This window comes from Prinia subflava, chromosome 2 (genome assembly GCF_021018805.1).
Source record: "Prinia subflava isolate CZ2003 ecotype Zambia chromosome 2, Cam_Psub_1.2, whole genome shotgun sequence".
Lineage (NCBI taxonomy): Eukaryota > Metazoa > Chordata > Aves > Passeriformes > Cisticolidae > Prinia > Prinia subflava.
In genome coordinates, this window is record NC_086248.1 from 99041600 (window position 1) to 99065918 (window position 24319).

At 43.0% G+C, this 24319-nt stretch overlaps 1 protein-coding gene across 1 annotated transcript in view; it reads right to left on the reverse strand.

Moving 5' to 3' along the window:
• Nucleotides 1–259: 259 nt before the first annotated feature.
• KCNK12 (potassium two pore domain channel subfamily K member 12) overlaps nucleotides 260–24319 on the reverse strand; it is a 28585-nt gene continuing 4525 nt past the window's right edge. The window contains exon 2 of the mRNA XM_063391192.1: nucleotides 260–11134. Coding sequence (XP_063247262.1) covers nucleotides 10239–11134 — 896 coding nt within the window. The 3' untranslated portion in view covers nucleotides 260–10238. The remainder of the gene's footprint in view (nucleotides 11135–24319) is intronic.

Consider the following 24319-nt stretch of genomic DNA (forward strand, 5'->3'; position numbering starts at 1 on the left):
GGATCACTCAGCTGCAGAATTTACCAGATGACCATCGGGTACATTGGAAGCACATCCCTCCAGCTGCTGTCTCACCTGCCTCTGCTCCACCATACACACTTCACCCAGCACCTGGGGAGTCATGGGCTCTCCACACACGGCTCTGAGGTCTCCATACATTTCCAAGGGGGTCTCTAACCCAGGGAGTGCTTCTGCCTCACCTCCCACTCTCCGTGCTCAGAAGAAAAGACAAGAGTACTCACATACACATCCCAGGCAACATTTTTTCTCCTGTTTATTTCAAAAGTCTTTGTAGTAGCTTAATTGCAACATTCCAAACGTCACCTGGAATTTGACATCCTCCCAGATGTAGAGAATTCATACTCGATCATGTTTCACAGCATTAAAAACACACAGAATGTTCCCTGGACACCACCAGTGGGTTTTTCCACTGTCTCCTTAACCACCAGCTCTACACATCCTCTGCCAATGCCTCTGCACTGCTCTGCAAAGCAGCTGCACCTCAGCTGTCTCTGCCTCCTGGATCCATAACCATGTTTCTGTGAATGAAGGGGTGCCGAGCCCAAAATACCCATTTTTGTTTGCAAACTGTATATAATGAACCAGTAGAAATGTGATCTGTGTTTGACTGGCTTTGTATATGGCTTTTAGTCCTCTTCATTCAAAGATCTTACAGTGGAAAAATCCTGAGCTGACATCAAAAGTGGGACTGATTTGCCAAGAGCACTCACAATTATGGTATGAGTTGGAGGTTAAGTTCCTGTCAACCCAGGATTAAAGCATTTTGAAAACTGCCTCTTGTTTAAACAGATTTCAATCTTGAAATCTATTCCAGTTTATTGTTTTGCAAGGAAGCATTATCTGAAAGAGAGTAAAAATCTATGTTTTCCAATCAACGATTTACAGGAACTTAGGTTTCTTCATTTTACCTCTTGGTAAACACAATCAAAACTGTGATGGAAAAACACATGCATCTCCTTTTGATTTCTAGCAGGCATTTAAGTCATTACATCTATTTAATTAGGCTATTTACTACCTGCAATTCAACCAAGTTACTCCAGATTCAAGCCACAGGTACATTTGCTTCTTAGACCCTACCATCTCTTTTGCCTTGTTTAGGTAATCCCTGTGTGGCTCAACTCTTTGGGAGTATGTTGTGTGATGTCAGGCACTGGGACCTGCTGCAGCTTTTTCTGGATGGCAAAATGTCCTTTTTTCTGACCAACACCCAGCTGAAATTTCTCTTGGTTATTAAATATGCCCCTGGCTAATGCCCATATGCACCAATGACAGTAAATTTCTTGTGTAACACTTGGTGCCATCCTCTGATTTCAGTAGCAGGGATGTGAAATGTCCCTAACAGGGCAGAAACAGCTGCAGAAATTTGCTCAAAAAGTGCCATTTTGGTGCTGCAGCTGTTTGCAGGGCAATGTCCAGCACCTCAAACATCCAGCTGATGCTCTCCTGAGCCCAAACTTCTCCCACTGCCATGAAACATCTAACTGCTGCAGAGGCAGCTCTGCTCACAGCTTTTGCATGTGAGATCCTTACCACATTATTTTGCTTGTCTGAAATGCTGATAATGGGTGTTTTAGTCTTCTGTTTGGGGCTTTCCCCTCCCTTTTTAAAAAAAAACCATGACAACTTGAAGGTCAGCTGCCAAATGGACTGAATGATCAGTGCAGGAAAACTGGAGAAAAATCATAACATCTTGTGTGTAGGCTGTGAATAATGGGCAACACTCTTTTGATCATTAAAATAGAAAATGATCTCTCTGTTTTCCACTGTTTTTAGCCCATTAAGAAGGCAGGGATAAGAGCACATTGCTGATGATTTGCACCACTCTCCTGGCAGTACAATCCCTGGCTGCAGGCCAGGGGCTGGCAGTGGGATGGATCCCACCCTGGCGGGAGCTTGGCTGAAGGAGGCAGCTGTGCTTTGCCATGACATTCAGCTGCTCTCCAAACACCAGACACCCCAAGGCAGAGCCATTTTGTCCATTTCTGCTGCCAGTATTCATGGTCCAGGGGCATGCTTAAATTAGGGGATGGAGCGCTATGCAGTCCAAGGCATGTCCTCAGATATATTTTGATTTCTTACAGATAAAGAAAATATAAGCCTTGCCTGCCCTGCCTCTGGCAGAAACCTAGGCTTTTCCCCAAAAGCTGCAGGTGCTTTGAGCACTGGAAAAGAATGATAATTTTGTGACACATGCCTGAGCTTTGGGGTCCAATTGTATATTTTAGCACCTTACTTTCTGTTCAGAACACCACTTACTTTTGTTGATTCACTGTACTGGTAAGACAGTTTTTCTCATTTTTACTGATAAAGATGTCTTAGCAAATATAGCCAGACTCAGTAATTGATTCCTCTTGTAATATTTATATATGCTGTCATCATATGGAAAGTCTAAACAAATCTCTGCATCCATTTTATGAGGAAAGAAGGATCACAGGAGGATTGTTGCTTTCCCAGACAGCTGCACCTGTGTCCCAAACACTCCAGTTTCAGGAACAACCAAGGGCTCAGAGCTGGCCAGAAACAGCCCAGCACAGGCTACAGCACTTTGCTGTGCTTCTCCAGAGAGGCTCAATGTTATGTCCATTATCTTTTTTACCTTTTTAGGACTGGCAAACATCTCCTGAGGCTCAGCAAAGGGAACTGCCTGGATCCACCCAGCCAAGCTGCTTTAACCACTCCAGTGCCAGCTCCCAGCCACCAAACCAAACTCCAAAATAACGTGGTGTATCAGGAGCCCATCCATCACCCTTGGCCCTGTAGCTGTGTGGCCTTTTTGATAGAAGTGGTTAGCAGCCAGTGTGATTTATGTTTCTTTGCTTGAATTGGAATTCTATTAGCATGTCCTTGGTTTGCAATGGCCAAACAGGTACAAATATTCATGTTTTGAAGGTTTATACATGCAATTCTCTTTGCAGCAATCAGGCAGGCTCAGTTTCAGTCCCTCTAAAAGCTCTATTCACAGGAGCAAATGTACAGCATAAGGCATTTTCTAAATGGGACTCACATACTTCTGACTTTCAGAATTTGAAACAAATTAGATAAAATGGGGAAATTAAATAGGCAGGTCTTTTTACACAAAACTAGATCATTAGCATCCTTCACAGAACTCACGTCAAGCAACTCTGTTGATAGAAAAAATATTCAGTTTGCTAATTCCAACCATGATGTAATTTACAATCAGATTTTACAAAACAATTTAAGAAAGAAAAACGTTCAGGAAAGTGAGTAATTTTGGTGTGTCTGGGAACATTTGCTGGTGTTAATATTTCAACTATTTGCAATCAATGCAAAAAGGGAAGTGATACCAACCAGAAAACAGCACAGAACTGGTCATTCCTTCTAGAATTCAATGCAGAAATGAACAAATACCGAAACCAGGGGAATTAGCTGCAGAAGGAAAATTTTGAGGTTTGTAGTAGGAGACAGCAATGCTAGCTCAGCTAAAGATATCTACCAAGCTGTGCCCTTTCAGAAAGAAACAAAATAAACAGGTATACTTTTCAACAGATTATTTGGAAACTCAAGTAATTTAAATTGGCTGGAAAATTGGAACAAATATTTTTGCTGAGAATATCCAACAAAGTAGTATTCTAGTGAGCTAAAAATGGGTTTGTATATGTTGAATTATACCATTTTTATTTTTGTAAATAATGTTTACACACACACAAAAAACCCACAATCAATCCCCAAACCATTTTTCAGATATTGTGCTTTCAGACACTGAGGTTTTACAATAAAACTGGAACTGAATTCTTGCACTGCCTGTGCAGCCCATGGATGTTACTATGTGCAAATATTTCCTGGACATCATTTTACTTGCATGGAATAGGAAATTATACCCATTGAGAAAACCTGGTGTTTGGTTTGCACATTGTCAGAAATACTAGTAATTTTTTCATGTTGTTTATGTATACTATTATAAAAGCATTAATTTTGCATTGACTCACTGGCTTTAAAAAGTACTGTTACAGTCTGCAAAGTAGAAAAGGAATATGGGGAAAAAGCATCACTTGCTGAAGGTCTGATCCAGAAAACACTTGTGATGCTGATGATGGGATGTTGGGATGTTACACACTTCCAAACCCAGCTACATCCTCACCCCAAGTCTGGGCTTGGGAGCTGGCTGGGACACACCTGGGCATGACATGGCCCTGGGACTAGGGGGACTTGGAGGCAGGGGAATCTGCACCTCTGATACACCTAAAACTCTGATCATCACTGTAAGGGACCAGCATGGCTGCTTTCCCAATAAAAGCTGGGCAATTGACTTCCTAAAATCAGCGCTGAATGAAGAGGGTGACTGTGTGTGGTCCCTTTTCCCCCCCATGTCTCACAAAATACCTCTCTCCACGTTGCAGATGAGGTAGCTGAGCCCACGATGCCACAGGAGATCCTTGGGGGGGGTGCCAGTGTCACAGCGTTGTGTCACGAGGAATAAACGCACGAGCGAATGCAAAGCAACTCTTTGGTTTTCTGCTGGATTTGCTGAGAACACTTCTAAGCGTCTCCCTTTCCCCATGCTCTTCATTCCTCAATAACAGCACACTTGCTGCATTTTTTCCCCTCATGCTAAATCGCCAGGCTCTTTTGGGTAATCTGCAATCAACTGTATCTGTGTTTACTCCCTCATTCTTTCCAGGGAAGGATGAAACACAAAACATTTGAAGGCTGCACATCTGCAGCCTCACTTCGAAGCTAAACTACATCACTCTGGATCCTTAAAGTTGAAAGTTTGGATTTGAGCTTAGACCTCTTTTTGCCTATGCAAAATGTAGGGCAATTGCATTTCTTTTTTGAGGGTTTAAAGAGATATTGTAAGTAAAAGGTGGATGTTACCCATACAGCAAACAAAGGGAGAAAGAAAAAAGGTATGTGTTTATTGGTAGCTGCATTCAGACTGTGGCCATGTAAATGAAGGTAGTCCTTCCTCAGTGCCATTGCTACAGAACACATTTCTAATGCATAATGAACCACTTACTGTGTATGTGCTAACATGCATAGCCTTTGTGAAAAATCTCAGTGGAATTGTCCATGCTTTCCTTTATTTGCCACCATGGAGTGCTTCTCTTTTCCTAGCATTCATGAAAGCATAATTTGAGCTCCAATACGGACATATTCACAAAAAAAAAAAAAAAATTGCATATTAGTTGTACAATGTGCAATGCACCCTTAGTTAGTTATTTTGTGTGAGTCAAGTAGTAATTTTTCCTAATTGAATTTATTATGTAACACAGCATTTATTGTACTATTTAAATGTAACACTGCAGACGTGTGTTGGTTTGGAAAGGCACATTAGTAATCCAATTAGAGCAGCAGCCATACCCACAGATTTGCTAGGCTAGCAATCAGCAGAGTATGATTTTGTTGAGATTAGCTCTGAACATTCACTGCAATGATTTGCCACTGAATATTTTTCAAGTTAAAGGCTAGAAAAATACTAAAATGTGAGAATGGTCTCATTGCTACAGCTAATTTCTATAGTCATAAATTCATCCCACACAGGCAATCAGGTTTATACTGTGCCCACATGCCTCGCTGCATGACCTTCACTGCTACTGAAGTCTTTCAGCAGCAAGGCATGACTGAAATATGGGCAAATGGTCGTAATATACTCAAATTTTCACCCACAGAAAGCTGGGGAGGAGAAAAGACTGAGGGCCAGGGCTGAAGCTGTGCTGGGACAGCAGCACTACAGCTACAGGGGCATTTCTGGGTAACCTGCGCATGGCACAGGGCAGTCCCAGACAGCTCCAGTGGCATTCCTGGCTTCCACCAGTAATTCTGGCTGCAGTCAGCACTGGTGACTCCTGAAGAACCTTTGTATGCACTGCTGTGCAATGTTGCTTCTGCAGGGAGGCAGAGTGCAGCCCTGTCCCTCGGACACTGCTGTCTGCGGCCGAGGTCACTGAGATTGCTCTGAACATCTACACGGCCCGAAGGACACCCTTTGCACTGCAAGGAAACAATGAGCCATTTGAACTGTTTCAAAATGAGAACTGTGTTTGCAGATGGGAAGAAACCAGTGAGAACCAGATGACATCTTGGTGTGACTCCAAACTTTGTCCAAGACATACACAGGGAAGACAGACCCCGAGAGGTCAAGACTCGCCAAATGCTTCAGGTTTCACAAGAAATTATTCCTTGTGACTGTTCTGCAGGGTTAACCCCTCTGGGGTTAAGAGAAGATGTCACTTGAATTTGGTCATTGTTGCTCATTAATTTTCACCTAAGTTTTAATTTTAATCTGCAAGGTATTAGTGCAGGTGCCAGGCACTCTCCTTTGCCCATGCAGCTCACACTCATGCCATTGCTGTTCTCACTAGGGGCCAGCTCACAGAGAAGTCCTAATTCCTGCAGCTTTCTGCTGCTCTTCCCTGGGCTCAGGCAGTGAAAGACCAATCTGGAGGACAGGGTCTGAGCTCAGGTCTGTGCTGCCTGAAGGGTCAGCAGGCAGCTCAGATGTCTTGGTCTGTGTCAGTGAAGAGTTACTGCTGCTGTTCCACAGGGTGGTGCAGAGGAGGCTGTATCAGGGAAGATGAACTTCTAAAACCTAAGTCAACTGTATTCTTTCAAGGCTATCCATAATTAAATTGGCAATAAACACCCCCATTTCAAGAACGTAATATAACTTCCAAGTTACCTGAAAAGAAAGTGCAATCTAGTGCAGTGTGCTTTCACTTTCCCACTCTGTTCCTCCTGTTTCATTCTGATTTCTTGTGCTTCAGTCTGTGTCCAGGTATTGCTGGTATCTGCTTTGTCTGTGAAAATGAAATACTGGGAGGAATTGCACTTGGTGCAACTGGTGCATGTTTGGGGGTTAATTCACGAACAGAGCAGGCTGCCCTGGGGAATCCCAGCTGGACCACACTCAGTAAAAGAGGAGTTAGGTGCCCAAGCCTGGCAAGTTTGCAGAGGAGTTGTCATTAAAAAAAAAGTTAAAGAGCACAAGGGACTAGGAAAGACTGCTCTCAAATCTCCTATGTCCTCTTGGCTTGTGCTCTCATGCACAAGGGTGATGGGTGCCCAGGTAGGGCTGGCAGGCTGAAGGGTGGAGATCTGGAGCCTGGTTTCCATGCATCCTTCAAAAATACTTCTGCTACTGAATATGAGGGAACTGTAAGAGCACCCTTCAGCAGATGCTTCCCAGGGAGACCCAGGTCAGTAACTGTGCTCTGACACTCTTATAAAATGAGCTTTGCTGAGCCAGATGGGTTTGGGGATTTTTACAGGACTTAGATATGACCTGGTGGTCCCTGTGGTTGACTTATGTTAGCTGCTGGGGATATGTGACCTGCAAGCAACAGGGCCATGGGTAAATAACTGGGCATGCACTTTCTATGCCTCTGAAGCCAAAGAGAAGCAGAATGGAGATTATCAAGGATCTTGGGTGTAAGTAAACATCAGATCTAAGTGAACAGAGCAGAAATCTGATGCCCAAATCCCTTGAGATGCCCAGCTCTAGGAGCTGGTCTAGCTTCCTCTGCAGTTAACAGGAACTGCAAAGGGCCCTGCAAAGGCACCCCTGTGACTAATGATACCAGAAAGACTTGGCAACGTTTCCATGATGTTACAGCAGGCTGTGTGTCTGCCTTCGCCTGAACTCAGAAAAAGTACAGAGGAGATATGTACAACTTCATTTTACTTCAGTATATTTCCCAGGCTGGAGTAAATAGTTTGAAAAAAAATCACAAATTTACAGTTTAAAGAGGATCCTAATCATAGTTATAATATTTATCTTTGGAAACAACTCACTGAAGAAAAACCCCTTAATTTGCCAATTTGTTACCATCAAAATAAGAGTTCTTGAGCTCACAGAATGTTGATACATTTGAACATGTTTTTATGAGCGAAATAATAAACGGGTAATTCTGCTGCGGCTTGTGGCCCTATCTGTTCAAGCTCCAAAGTCCTCCAGGACAGGGCCTGTCTGCCCTGATTTATGTAATAGTTCTAATGAGTAATAGTCCCCATGATGACAAATGCACCAAGATACAACCCTAAGAGAGGTCGGGCTGCAAAGAAAGAGCAGTGTCCCGTTCACACTTTTAATAAACAAACACATAAATCATCACAGTAGGAGATTTACCTGTGGGGGTAATCCCAAGGGGAAATACCAAGTTTTCATTCTTTTGGTTCCCTGCCTGTGCTGTTTCCCTTGCATCTCTGGAAGGCACCTGCCTGAACTGGGTCTTCCAGCAGTCAGAGTCTTTTCCAGACCATGACCTGTCCCTGTACGTCCTGCCTAAGTTTATCCTTCAGTGGGCTTCCAAAGGAGCAACAAACACCTCCTGCTGCCTCCTTAAAGAGGATGAGTGCTCAGACAGGAAGGCACTCTGACAGAGGACCTTGAATCTCTACCACCAAGACAGCTCCTGCCTCATGAATGCTGCTCCACCCATACCACAGATCTTAAGTGTGAGTCTGTGCCAGCTGGAAATACATTACAATCATCACTGCTTTTTTTCTGGCCAAACACATCTTGATAAAAGCTGTGACATTTACAGTGTGATACAGACCCATGTGTGATGGTTTATCTGCAGCTCTGATTTCTTTTTGTTAGGAAAAAATACATTCACCGCCATAATTCAGCTGGCAGGCTCAGGTGTGCAAAGCCTCAGATTTAAAGTTGGTTTTCCAAGCTTAAATTCCAAAACATTTTGCACTGCTACAAATTTAAAGGAAAGCAAAAATGATGGCTACTCCAAACCCATGCAAAATGAAGTAAGTAAATAGAGTAAAATATTTATATAAAACTTCATGGAAATATTTTCAAACATTTCTAATATTCCTAGTTTGTGTTCATCAGCTTGTTCAACTTATTCAGTGACCAACCTACTACACACGGTCTTGCCTACAATTTTACAGTAAGTTTCCAGTAGAAGGCTTCTCAAAATATAAGCTTAAGTTTTGTTTCTTGCTTGGAATCAGCAGAAGCCTTTTTATTATCCACACAGTGTAGTAGAGAGAATTTAGAAAAATGATCCAGAGCTGTGCATGTATTTTTGAAAGAAGTTTGCAGCAAATCATCTGCATCCACTTATCATGCTAAACTACACACTCTAGACCAGGTTTGCTTTTGGCTCTTCATTGGTTTGGGCTAGCACAAGGTAAATATGGCTTAAGATGGTAGCAGCAACAGCCAAAGGCCAATTTATACTTGGTATCAACATTTTGGGGGAAGTCAGCTCCTGAGGGAACTCCAAAGCAATGCTCCTCTGTACAACCTGCACAGTCAGATTTGTGGGAAACAAGTATAGGGTTGGGACCCTCAAAGAACTGCAAGGAAATGATTTGCATGAATCTCTGCAATAATACTGCAGAAGTAAAAGATGCAAAATTACAACAATAGAGAGCCCACATTCATTTTAGTGACTTATTTCAATGAGAAAGTAACAAAGTAAGCATTTTTGTAGTGATGAAAACATTTGACCCCAGAGGTGCATACCAGACTCTCTTACACTAAACCAAGTCAGTTCTGAAGATGACAATTGCCTGTTTTCTGTTATTCAGTAGGCAGGAACAGTTTTGCACACTTCAACATGGTCCTTGATAATCCCCTGACTTTCAAGACTTAGGTGGCAGGTGGGCTTTCAGACAAGCCTGGCTAATCATTTGTAGGAGGGGAGTTCAGCCCACTCCATCCTCTGCCACTGAAGTCAGTGGGATTACTGGAGTGAAGCACAGTCACCCTAAAGCTGGTGTGACGATGGTCACCTACGTGTATGTCATAGAGAGGCCTGCTACGAGGAGTGCTGAAGAGCATTGAGTACAAGGCTCAGGACCAGATCCAGACTTCAGCAAACTGTGACATACTGGTTAGCCAAAACTTACCAACCCCATGTTTGAATCTGGAGCCCAACTTGCCCGCTTTATGCCTTTTAACACAGAGTTTGGGTTCAGGCTCTGTTCTGAAGAACATGTTGGTTTTGACACCATCCTAACCGTGCGCATCATCCCTCTATGATTGCGCCAGATTCTGCATCAAAGACATCCAAGTCTCATTTAAAACTCCCTTAGGGGAAAATTGTAACATAATGGTAAAGATCTCACTGCATATTAGAGAAAACTTATAAAACCCCCAGAAAGTAAAACGCTGAACACCCAATGAATACCAAGGCTGTCTCTGAAATGTAAAACTTTCCAGTAGCTTACAGCGGTAATTCCACCCTAACCGCCATTTTATTTTTATTTAAGAAACAAAAGGAATTCCAAAAACTCTACCTAGAATCACTTGTTTCTGCCAAGCGGTTGTTCATGATGGCCAGAGCCCCCACCCCCGCAGAGAAACCGTTCTGTCTCGTATTGATAGAGACATTCCTCGGGTAGCCGTTGGCTGTCTCGGACAACTGCTTCTGCAAAATGGCCAGGGAGACTTTATTGGACGCCGTGAGCTCCCTCATGGAGATCATCTCTCCAGAGAGCCTCCTGCCCTCCGTGTCACTGTCGTACTGTCCGTCAGCGTCCATGGCGACGTTGTGGCGGCGCAGGCGGGCTCCTGGGGTGATGGCGTTGCGACGGCTGAGGCGGGTACTGGATTTATGGCACTTTGGGCAACATCTGCATTCGAATTTTTTCAACACCCAGTTCAAAATTTGTTTGATTACGATTGAGATGACATTAAAAAGGGAGTATATGCAACATACCCCCATTAATATAAATATGAAGTTCCCGAATCTGTATAATCCCTGATGCTGGTATGCAGCCTTCTGGTTGCTTACCAAATCTCCAAAGCCGATGGTGCTGAAGGTGACAAAGCAATAATACAAGGAGTCAACATAGTTCCATCCTTCCACTGCCGTGTACATGGCGGAGGCGCAGCAGGAAAGGGCAATAGCAAAAATTCCCAGGATCAGCATCACGTGGTAAACAGACGGCTTCCAGCCCACGAGGCTGCCCACCCCGGACACAGCGGGGCCCCTTCGGAAGTTGGGAGGTAGGAGACCACTTCTTCGCAGCTGTCTCTCGTAGCACGCCTTCATGATAAATGCCAGGAGGGAGATGATGCGCTCCAAGAAGAGGTTGAAGAAGAGGATGGTCCCGGCACACCCAAAAAGGCCATAAACGATGAGGAACACCTTTCCAGCCACGGTTGCTGGTGTGGTCATTCCAAAACCTACGGTGTGGAGATAAAGGTTTTAGTGAGTAAGCTCAGGGTACATGCACCTTAACAAAGCTCCCATCTCACTGGACAAAAGATGCCTTAAGTCAGCTTAGGCCAACATAAAATCTGGTTTGGTAAAGAAGGAGGAAGGCACTACAAGTTCAATGAGATGACTGAAACTCAAAAGTGAGCAAAAAATCCTTGCAAGATGAAAGGATTAGTATCTATATTAACAGAGCAACACCACTCAATATGCAAGTGGAAGGCTTACTGAACCCAAACCTTTTCAAGGTGGGATGAGGGGAAGAGGTCATCTCCCTGCTCCCACGTGTGTCAGCCATCACGACCTGATGCAAAGTTTAGGTTCTCTTACAAGCTGTAACCCGGTGTAACATTTTTGTTATGGGGGCCTGATTATACCATCCCCACTGAGAAGACGGAAGTTTTCAGGTTGTATAACAGGAAAAAAACCCCCACCTCGCAAATATCGAATATTGTTTTAAAAATAACAGCACTTTTAAGTCTTTTCCAAATCCCAGCTGTGACTAGCCCACCTGGTATCATCACAGAGGGAAGGAAAAGCCATCACGCCACAGAGCTGCCTGGCAGACCGGGGGCATTGAGAACTTGCAGATGGAAAATTACAGCAGGGAAAAACATTGCTTCACAGTTGAATAGAAAAATCAGAGTATACAATCTCTGGGAAGATCCAGCAACAATATTAATTCAACTCTTCTTTATACGAATTACTTATTGTAATGTTATTTATTATTATAACATTACTCATACACAAAGTTTTATAAGTAAGCAGCAATGCCTTGTAGCTAACATATGGTTAAATAACAGCAAAAGTGAACTTAAATTTGCATGCAAATAAATACAGTAAGTTTACTCCATGTTGTTTGCTGATACCAGTTATGAAAAAAAATTACATATATTTCACATCCTGTCTCAAGAAGATTCTTCTGAAACTCAGTTCTGCATGTATTGGCTTTCTTCTGCTATTCCTTCCTGTAAAAACACTTGGTGGCTCAGGTGAAAAACATATTGACAGGATTGACGTGATTGCTTCCGTCCCTAATATATAACCTACCTAATCTAAATTAAAGTTTCGTAAAAATCTCACATTCTGAAATTTCCTTGCTGTATTGTTCCACTAAAATACTGAGCAAGTAACATATTCAAGGAGGTAAATATCAACACCAGACTGTATAAACAGAAGTTGGTGAAGAAAAAGCATAAAGCATAATGAAATCATTACAGAGCATAATGAAATAATTAAATCCAGTTTATTACCATGACACACCTTTATAAAGAGCAACAGGATAATATTGCCTATATATAATGAGTAATATATATATACAATGAGATTGCTGCTTGATATCTATTCATCCATTTTAGCAATGGCTGAATTTTTCTGGGTAGTTTATCTGTGCTCCCTTCCTACTTTGTTGATAGAGAATTTCCCATTGGTTGATAGAAGAATGTAAATGCTCATGACAAGTAAACTCAGATGTATCTTTTCAGTGGCATGAAGATGCATGAAGGAAGAGGTGGTCCTACTTTCACAACAGATTTGGCAGACTCAGAAACAGCTGTGTGCCAGCAAGTCAGCCTACACCTCATCATTTGAGTAACCTGATCTAGTGAAAGGTGTCTCTACCCACGTGAATAGATGACCTTTCAAGTCCCTTCCAACCCAAACCATTCTGTGATTTTATGATCAAAAGCATCATTGTAAAAAAAATATTTTGTGTAAAAGTCAGTGAAAAACTTGCAGAGTATTACAAGAAAATATTACTAAAGAGGTCATTACCGTTTGCTTTCTGGACCCACTGTCTCTCCATTTTGCAGTGTTAACAAGACCACCTTTGAGCAGATGTCACAAAGCCTGCCGTGGGCTCTGGGAAGTTCTCAGCTCCTTCTTCTCTGTGGGGTGGACCTGTTCTCTGCACTGGGCTGGCTGCTAGCAGGGGACTTCTCATTTAATGATGAATATCCAAAAGTGCCTGGTCCTCAGAAGGAGCGGGGAGCCTGTTGTGGTTGCCAGCTAGGGATACACAGCCAACTTGTTATGGAGAAGGCATCTGTTCCCCTGTGCCTTGTCAGCAAAACACTTAAACATGTGCTTCACAGCAAGCATGTGAACATCGCCATCAAAATAAATGGCGCTTTTGTCACACATACGGCTAGACACATTTATTAATTAGGAAAAAAAAAAAGAGATAGCAACAGTTTGGATCAAGCTGTAAATGTGCTGCAGCCTCTTAGTATTTTCTGGTGATCATTCAAGAGAGGTGGTGGTTTTATATTTTTGATGCTGTGTGTTTCATCAAGATTTTCTGAAGCAAAATGCTACCAAAATTCAGCATGCAGCTAGGAAAGGTGAAAGGGCCCATCACAGCAATGAGAATGCTAATACATAAAACAGGCAAAAAATGATGCCAGGCAAACACTGAATCATTTAGGTTGGAAAAGACCTTTAAGACCATTGAGTCCAACCGCTACCCCAGCACTGCCAAGCCACCACTAAAACACATCCCTTAGGTCACCAGCTGGCTGAGGGAAGCACTCATGGGCTCTCCTCTGCCAGCTAGGCTTTCCCTTGGTGTCACCCCAACCACGAGATCCTGGTCCTGGTATGTTCTGTATCTCATCTCTGAGCTCAGCCCCTGCCCAAGGCTAGGAACACCGTGATGCCTGGATGAAGGAAGCTCATCCAGAACCGCCTCTGTTTCCAACACAGTACAAGGAAAAGCACAACAGGGCTTTGTGTTTTTCATGGCCCTGAGACGTATTTTACAGGTGCCTTGGGGTTGACTTTGTGTAGTTCAGATGCAGTATCTGAACCTCCCTCATGCCAATTCTGCCCCACCACTTCAGATACAAGCTCTATGGCAGCATTAAGTTCAGCTGGCTGGTATTTCTCCTCCCCAGAGAGAATTAGTAGAGATGAGCTGATAAAACCTCTCTTCAGCAGCCTCTCATGGTTAAGTGCTGGCATTTAATGAGACCCTCATCCTGGCTTGCATAACAGATTTATGGTTACAATTCTGCTCATCTGGATTTTTAAATTACTTAAGATAGGGATGGATTCAAGAGGTAGAACAGATGGACAAACTTGTGACATATGCTTCCTGTTGCTCTTGCTTTCTTTTCTTTTACCCACTTTCTTATGAGTAAGAGATGGTTGATGCCAGAACAGAAAGGAATAGCAGCTTTAGTACTTGTGAGCTCTTCACTCAAATTATTTTGGCAATTAACTTACTATATTTTGAGATTAAAGGGGGTGACAGTTTTGCAGTAAAGATGTATTTACCCAGAGATGAGATAAAGTTTTGGTCACTTCAAAAACTGAACACAAGGAAGTCACACAAAAACAACACAAGAAATGCCACAAAGTGTCCCAGCCTCTTCCAGCCACTCCAGTTCTTCTTATGCAGGTGTTCTGCCATAGGACTTCACTCACACAGCAGGTCAGCACATTGGAGTGAAACAGCCCTTAGATCACCAGAGCAGCATCACCTCTATACCAATATATAACCATCATGTAGTTACATTTAAGGAAATCAAAAGAAACTAAAATGGCTGAAAGTAACTTTTTAAACAAATGGTTCCTCAGAGATAAGCAACAACAGAAACAACTATAATCAGAATGCTGCTTCCCGAGGGAAAGGAGTTCTTGCAACATAAAGTCTAAGGGATGGAGGTAACAGAACACAGACAGAGAAACAAAGGGATCCAAATTTTCATGTTGTCCTGCTTCCTGTCTTTTCTGCACTTGCTTTACTTCGTAGCTCTCCAATAGTCCTGGTTGGTCTTGACTGACTAACATAAATCATACTATACACATATATAGGAACCAAACATCCTAATCTGAATCCCATGCCTGGGTTCTGGTGCTTCCTTCCACCCTTTCCCACCTGTTAGCATTTCATCATTATTTCTCCTGAGAGTTATACCTGTGTATTTTGCAACTGCCTCTCATTTATTCTCTAGCTCCTTACCACCTAACATCCTGAAACAGTTGCCTTGGATACAGGGTCACAGCTCGGAGCTGACAAAACTGCTGCATCCAGAGCTTTTACCCAAGGAGTGGGAATACTACGAGTCAGTTCTTCCAAGCAGCTCCTCATTTTCAGACTACAAATGAAAGACCTTTCCCTTTAGCATCTTTCTCAACCCGCTTTATTAAAATATCCCCCTTTGGGCTCAAACAGTAATTTTTTTTAGAGCTTTTCTATTGTAAAGCCTTTAATATAAAAGTTGCTGTAAAATCCCATTTGATCTTATTTAGATTACTATCTGCAAACACCTCCTGAACAGCAGTGATCTGTGTGAATTAAGACCCTTTAAGGTGGACTCGTGCTATTTCTGAATAAATGAGATACAACTGCAATTTTTAGGGCTGGCCTAACCTGTGTCAAGCACAAGCTTGCAGTCCTTGGTGACCCATGTGCTGGGGCAGATATTCCACACAGAAAATACTGAGTGACCATGCAAATAAGGACTGACTTCTGTAATTGTTCTATCTATCCATTCATCCAGGAAAGAGCACCATGATAAACCTAATGAATGGAGCTAAAAACTGCCTATGTCTCTGCTGGTGCTCCTTGTTTCACTTCCACCTGTGAAACATTAGTCAGGTGTTTGAGACAACTGCTGCTCAAAAGGAGCCACACTGGCAGGAGAGAGCCAGGAGATGATTAATTGAACTTTAAGGAGTTTCAAAGAGCTGCAGGTGATTATTATAGGCTTTCTACAGTACCAATTTTATACTATTTACACTCACTAGTGATCAGGTTATTGGTTATCCAAAGTGCTGTGATGCCTTACATCAGTGAACACCAGAAGCAATCACCCTTGGCATTTCTCTGTGGGCCATGCTTTAAAACACAGGCTAAATATTCACACATATTCATTCCTCTTTAACATAAGATGGTTTTTTAAAAAGTTAATAGAATTGTAAGCCTAAAAGAAGACAAGCTCCCCTTAGGAAAAATGAGATTAAATTTGAAACAATTACATTAAACAATAAAAAGGTGAAGTAATAAATAGTTGGTAGGTGACCAGGTGCCTGTGAAAGGTACAAAAAGAGATCCAGAGGGAACAGTATTCTTCTGTAGAGTTGAATGGCAAAGATGAAGCCAACATTATTGTCAGCTGTGACTTGGGTGAGGTCAGGAGACAGGGCTGAGCAGGAGCACCTTATGCCAGAGCAGGGAAGCAGCAGGGCAGGCAGAGGTGCTGGGACTCTCCTGCTTCTCTGGCACCTGGTCCTTTCTGCATGTGGGCAAGGGGATTGCAACTCCCCCAGGCACCCCAGGAGAGCAGTAGGATGTCCTGAGGGGCTGCCTCATGGGAATGATGCAAGAGGCTCCTACAAGAGAGTGGTGTGATGGAAAGCGCTGCGGAGGTAACCAGAGGTGCTGGTGGCTGTGATGCTACGATTGAACAGAGTACTCACGTGCTCTGGAGAGGAAATTTTGTAAGGGAGGAGTGATGAAGGACCTCTTCTGCTGTAAAGAGAATTAGCAGCCAACTGAGAGATAAGAAGCTGCAGGAAAACCTGTCTCCTGAAATTCCCTGAAGATGGAATGTGAAGACTGACCCCAGACACAGAGTACTTGCATGCACCCACAGAGGTGCTGCCGTGTGGGGCTGACACCTGGCAATGTCAGGGGGTGAGGAGGGGACCCCACAACCTAAGGAGAGGTTGTCATGTGTGACACACCCAGAGCAATGTATTTAGGGTGAAGGATATGCTGGACTGAGAGGAGGAAGGGTGAGGTTTCATCTCAGAAACCTCAATTCTTACCACCTTGACGGGGTCTAAGGCACTAGGGGCGACCCCAAAGAAGCCTCAAGGAAGGAGAGAGGAATAACCTCCTCAAAACCTGGCCCCTCATGAATGTTTAGCTTCTCCTCACAGCAGGTTTCCCAAGTGCGTTTTTCCAAGCTGACACCTTCCAGCTGAGCTTTCCAAGAAAGATCTTCAGTCTCTAGTGGGTACTCAGCAGGCACATTTATCAGCTCAAGTGGCCTAACTTTTGTATATTTGAGTGATACATGGCCCTTACAAAGATAAATGCTGAGGCTTCAGCTTCACCACCAGCAGCAGTATTCTTGCTCTTATCACTCAGCAGAAGTAGGCAAGCTGTTTTTTCTCAGCTGTACTGCATGTTGCCCTTTCTGCGTGCAGCCTGTGTGCACACCAAAGACCAACTAAACAAGTCCACTCTTGCTCACTACTACATGACATTATCCTAAAGACAAACCCCAATACATACAGAAAGAGTTCTGCTGAAGTTGCTTTGGCACAGAACCAAGCCAAGGAAGAAGCAGAACTGTCTCTAAATCAGTTTTATGGCTCCCTGGCTGGGGCCAGCTGCTCTTTATACACCTTGTACAAGCAAATGGGGACTGACTTGTGCCAAGCCACCGGTGTTGCCAGCTGAGCAGTAGCTGTGGCCCAAGGTCTTGCTAAGCAGGCCTCCCTGAAGAGGGAATACGTGGGGAGAGTCACAGGCTTGAGGCTCAAAATCTTTGGCAAGCTTATGTTCAGTTTTCTGGTTAATCCTACTGCAACAGAACATGGTTTCAAATGAGGGAGAGGGAGCTTCTCCTAAAGGGAGATGGTAGAGAATAAAGCTCTGAGAAGGATGAAAATCAGGAGTAGGAATTCAAACTACACAGATAAAAAGAAAGTCAGGAACTACAAACTGGCACTGTTCTTGCTGAATTGACTGCAAAGGGTGGGTGTGTCCTGTGGCGTGACAATCCCCCTTCTCTATGAACATACTGTTCATAAACTTTCTTTCAATACTTAAGGTTTTATTGTTCTTATAAATAATATAATCTTCTTGTCTGCTAAACTCTTGGGGCTGGTCTATGGCTTACAGTCATAAAAATCAAGACTGAAATTATTTTCTTCATTTTACGCTGCCTTTGTGGACAAATCTTCAGCAAGATGCTGCTAAACGCCCTCCTGTTTTGTCAGTTACTCTGCCCCTTGGCACAGCCAAAGGACTCTAATGGCTTGTTAAAACAGGAAGAATATGAGTTAGTGTAGCCTAAATTAGTCCTAAATCACCTCACAAAGGAGGACTTCCAGAAAAAGGAGATGAGAGCAAGATGTTCTTTCTTTTGGTGGCAGTCTGTCTCCTTGTACATTGATCTAAACTAGCCCAGAGCTGCTTCCCGTGGCTGCCTCCACACCTGATGATTGTAGGGTCCTGTCTCTGGCCTGTCTTCTGTTCTCATCCTAACAGCTGGGGAAAACCATTTTGCTGTAATCTTCTCTGAAATGGTGGTGGTGTTAATAACAGAAAAATATACCCCACACGCTCCACAGTTGTTCGACAAAGTTGTATTACTGTGAAAAACCTTCCCTTTGCACTACAGGCTTAGGGTCCTCACACTCTCACATGAACAGCTGTCAGGGGGTTATCATCTCCCTGCTCATCATCCAGGCTGTGTGAAGAAGCATCTGCCTTACCTCACTGCCTAGGATCACCTCAAACACAGGGGTTCCCAAAACACCATCAGACAGAGGAAACACCCCTGCATTTAGAGTAACTCTTACAAAATACACAGAAAACAAAAGCACGATAACCAAGAAATGTATGAAGTGTGTCTCAGTAACCATGGATATAATGATGGTGGAGCTCATGGACGCCAAGAATCACCAATTCCTTCTCGCTCTTAAGATGTGTCCAGTATCTGAAGCCAGACACTGCCACCTCCTCTGACCTTCCTACAGTCTCCATGCAGCTGATGGTTCTAGGTGAGCACTGTTTCAAACGTAGATTTCTGTTGCAATCATATTTTTTCATCCTTTAAAGCTGCTTCCATTCTTATTTCCCTATGTTTTTTTGAGAATGTTTTTTGTGCAGATAATCGTGTATCTAAGCAACACCCTAACAGAAAAAAGCTTATGCCCTGTCATTTCAAACATTAGCATTCACACATGCTTTTGCTGTTTACTGAAACTTGCAGTTGCATTTCAGATGTCTAGGTACACACCCAAGGTTGAGCCATCTTTTTTTCTGAACTCCAAGTGAAAAAGAATAATGGCATCCAAATTTTGTTATATTCCTGAGAAATTATTGGCTTCTAAAGAATACTTGCACTGTCACTTCAGTGCCAGTACATCTCACAGTACTTCTCCTTTCAGGCTAAGAAACAGTATTATCTAAATTTCACAAGTGATCTTGGGTCTATGTCACATTTCCTCACATAAGAAGTCTGATAGAAGGAGATGTCACTCGTGGGCTTTCTGAGCTTTACAGATGGGAAAGGCTGTTCAATGATTATATTGCTGCCTTATCTTTTGACTGGATTAAACAACTGACTTGTGGCATATTTTTCTTCTGCCACTGGTGTTTGTGTAGGTAGGTGTTCAGAGAACATCTGTTTCTTGATAGTTGTCCCAGCTATTCTGCTTTACAAAGAGTTCGCCTATAAAGAGGTACCCAAGGGACAAAAAGGCCCTAAATACGAAAACATCCTTTCCACTGTTAGGGTTTTTGTTTTTTTTTTTTCTCTGTACAAACAATCTCTGTACAAACTTCTAGAGTTATAATTTAATGAAAAAAACTTTGATAAACCTACCTGGGCTTCATAATGGTTTAAATATACTTCATGGGTCCCTTATTTTAAAAGGTTTCAGCTGAAAGCAAAGAAGAGAATTCTCAAGTATCTTTTTGCTCAGGCAGCTCTTCATTCAAGAAGGCACAAAGACCCGATTTTTGGTTACTGTAACAGAAACAGAGGGTGACAGGACTGCTGACTAACCAGTTAGTTCCTATTTTCTACTTCTTCATTTAACTCTTCCTTCCTTAGTATGCATTTCCCTTGGCTATTTTTAAATTTAATGATATTGAACAACTCCGCCACATTACCAAGACAATTTTGAGCTTTTGATTTTATCTGAGATTTTCCTGCTCCTCGCAGCTCCGCCAGAAGCAGTTTTTGTAAACGAACAGATCATCATATCAAACAGCTTGTTTCTGCCTCTCTCCTGAAAATCACAACTTGTATTTAAGACCTCTTCACTGCCGTCACTCCCTCCTCTTTCCATCGGGCTTAAAGCAGACCTGACTGCATGCACAGTGAGCATGAGCGACACTGTGCTTTTTCTTTGACCTCAGGAGACAAATACATTGCTTGCACAATGCTCAGGCTGAGCAAGATGACAGAATATATAGTGATGAATAACCAAAGGCATTTTATCTGGCTTTAACCAAAATTTACTGAATTAATTTCTCACTCAGCTCTTGCATGGGCAAGTTTCTTCTAGCTGCAGTTTCTGCTGTGTTAAATTTGCCTGTGTAGGACTTGAGAATGACTGGGAAACATTTGGCCAATAATTTTCTAAAGGGGAAGAAGCTGCAGTGGAACAAGCTCAGAAGGGTTAAAATGCAGTGAGGATTTGCTGCGGTGCTACAACTGTTATCAAGGTATTACTGCTTCTTTCATGCACTTATTACGGATTTTTAAACACCACCAAGAGCAGTGCCTCACCCACAATAAGTAATCCCATATGTTAACATCAAACCATTCAATTTCTTATCTTATTCCACTCCAAAGCTTTAATTACTTGTAAAGGCTGCTAATGCCTTGCCTTGTCTAATGCAATTAGATTTAATTTTCATTCCACTTCTCATTTGATTCAAGAAAGATTACACTGAAACCTTCCCATGTCTAGGTGTACCAGCCAGAGCCAGCAACAGACCCACTGAGCTCAGGGGGATGTATTTTACACGGTAATAACAAGTGCATTTGTTTTATAAACCTGGTGTGCCAATGAAGTACCTAAGGTAGGATTGCCTAAAGCTCTGCAGACTGGTCTGCTATTGACCTCAGCAGAAGTCAGCTATTGAGGAGGTATTTTATTTGTCTGGATTGATGTGCAATTGCCCCTTGGATTTAATTCTGTTTGTTACTAGAGTGTTTCTATTCACAAAAGGTTTTATTATCACTTTGAACATTTATTGTACTCAGGAGGACTTTCACATTTCAAATGTTCACCAGCATGAACCCTAATTTTTGTCCTTAAATATCTTTCCCCAAAACGCCCTCAGATATGCACTTGGTGCTGACACACTACAAAAACTGTCTCTTTTGATATAGGTAAGCAAGGCTTATTCAGATCACAGCCAAAGGTTATGTTTTCAATAATATCAAGCTGTTTCAGTCTAAAAATTGCATATGAAATGTTCAGAGCTGTTTTTGTGTTGCTCTAACCCTGATGCTACTGTGGCAAGAGGCAAAATTCTCTTTGACTTAACAGCTTCAAAGAAAAGGTAATCCTGCATTCATTAAAATAAAGAAATGACATTGTATCTTCCAGCACACCGCCAGCAGTAGGTAATGGTACATGAAGTTAATTGTCAACAGAACTACCCTGTAATTGTTTTCCTCTTCTCTCCACAATGGAGAGCAATTAAAGCTTGCATAAAAACAAGACCGTGTGCTGGCAAGATGACCCCGAGGTACAAGTGAGAAAAAATGATGACGTGCATATGATTTGTGTCAAACTGAAGACAATCAGAGAAAGAAGAAACAAACTGAAAAAGAAATGAGGGTCAATAGCAGGATTAACACTAGGGAAAGGGGACGAGCGTGGTGAGGAACAGAGAGAAACTGTAAAGCTTTACTTCTGATTTCTTTGGTAGTTCTTAACATCAAAGACTCTAAAGACATCAAACAAATATTCAAGAGTTAATCAAGCAAACAAATCACCAGTCGAGAAGGGCACACTAATCGGGAAGGCAGAAGAAGCTGGAGAAGTTCAGGCTGGGAAAGGCAGGTGAGCTGGCAGCAGCAGATAAACCCTATGAGAAGGAAAGGGGGAATATCCCCAGGAGAACAAAGGGGGGAAGACTCTAGGGACTGGCAGGGCTCCATGGGAACACAGGCCACAGAGGTTCAGGCAGGACTTGGCTTTATGAGCCTGCAGCAAACAGGGCAGCTGATAAGCCCAGTAATTCTGATCCCTCACAGCTAGCACAGGCACAATAACTGGTTTACAGAGAGGTTGCTTGGTAATAGAGATGGACTGGCTGGAGCCACACGTGGTTGGAGAGCTGTCAAAGGGGTGCTTTGGCACACCAGTGTCTGGTCTGCAAGCACATCTACAAGCTCTTGTGAGCACACAGGGAACTAAAACAGAGGTATTTGCAGGACTATCACCAAAGACCAAACAGAATGTTCTGCTAAGCAAGGAGGTACATGCTCACTAAGCAGACACTGCTCCTTCAAGGACCCGAGCTAGAGGCACCCTGAAGGCTGCAAAAGTGGAGAAACCATGATTACAAACTCCAGCTGGTCTTTGTTTTGAACCTGAACCAGCACATTGTAAGTCAGTACAAAATCTCCCCTAAATTCTGAGATGCTGGACCATATCTCATGTAATGCTGGGCAAAATTTGATTTTTGAATGACTGCTCTATGAAGCTGGGGTGCTTGACATTTAATTTGGAGACCTGACATTCCAGTGCTCCAGCTGAGCACCTCAAACCCCACAGCCATGGCAAAAAGAAGTGCAATTTGTTTATCCTCGATTTCTCCATCAGTTACTGATGGTAACGTTTTGAAACACTTAGCTAGGGTTTAATATTAAAGAAACATCCGAAATTCTTAGATTAGCTAATCAGAATTGAAATGCTCTGTGGAGAATCATTCAGTTTAGGTGACCAAAGCACTCTGAAAGTTTAATTTTCTGTGGTGAGCATAACCCTACAGGGGCAGGCAAACCCTAAGAAGCACTGAGATTAAAATAATATTTTTCCCTTTTTTTCTTTCTTTTTTTTTTATTTTAGAAAGGGTTTTATTTCAAGTATTTGGCTTTCTCCCTCCTGCCCTCTAGAACAAAATCCCAACAAGTTTAGGATCAAAATGATTTAATCGTGACCCTTCAGTGGGGACTCCTCAAGTCACCTGCGTAATTACATGGATGTATTCCAAGTAAAGCTTTGTGCTGCTGCTCTCAACTACAAGAAAGCAAGCTGTGATTTAGATTACTTTTCTGCTCGGAGCACCCAACCTATGCCCACACACTTAGGAAATTCCTATCAGTGGCACCCAAAGAAGCTAATACTCCCATGCAGCTATGGCAAGCAGAAAACATTGCTATGGTGACAGCTCTTCATCTGAGGAGAATCAGTGTAGGATCAGAACTCTCCACAAAAATATGCTGACCATTGACCTGCTGCCCTCTGAGCCTCCTGCTCTGTTCTTTATCGAGATTACCCAAGTGAGAAAATAACTCTCAGAAATCCACCGGCACACTGATCAAAACATGACACGCACCGAAGGAATCAGATCTGCCTGAAACACACTCTCATTCTGCCTGCAGACTGTGTATAGGATGGCAAAGACAAATAACCTGACACTGCGGCTTAATAACACTGCTGGCTCTCCCAGCTGCTTTCTCATTCGGTTTTGTTTATTTCTTAACTTTAAGAAGGTCAGCTCTGGAGGCAACTCTCCCCTAATCTGAAACCTCTGCAAAAGCTGCCTACCAGCCCCAGAGACCTGCAGAGCCCTGAGGAGGGAACACTGCTGCTTACCAGGTGCACACCCTGGTTTGGCTGTTGCCCTTGGGTGGCCCTACGGACAGTGAGACTGCATTCAGGGAGAGCAGAGAGCCAGAACCTCCCGTGGCTGCAGCTCTGATTCACATCCTGGAACACAACAATGAAGAAGATGGGACACTTATATTTACCCCTCAAACCTTCAGGCCCTCTGGGTATTCGTGGAATTTCTTCCCAAATCATGCTTTCTAGTGCCTGCTCTCACAGGCTCACCCCCTGGCTCCTGGCAGCACAGTCCAATGTCTGACCTGTGCTTACTGAGCTGTCCAAATGTGCTTTGCAATTCCATTAAGTGAACACCTCCAGAACATCTGGACCGACAGATATTCTCACAAGACTATGACACAGAGCCAGAGGATATTTTAGAAGTGAGTGGTTATGGTGCTTAGGCTGTGGAGCACAAGCAGAAATGCTGTGCTAGGTATGCTGGGTCCCTACAGAGGACACAGAGAGAAGAAGATCTAACCCAGCTGACATGCTAAGCAAGGAGAGAACAGCTGCCAAAGCCAGTGAGATGGCAGAAAACACAGAATGCTGTGTCTCTTACTTAAGAGCAGAGCATGCCCCATCCCTTTGGGTGGAATTGTCAGTCCACAGGA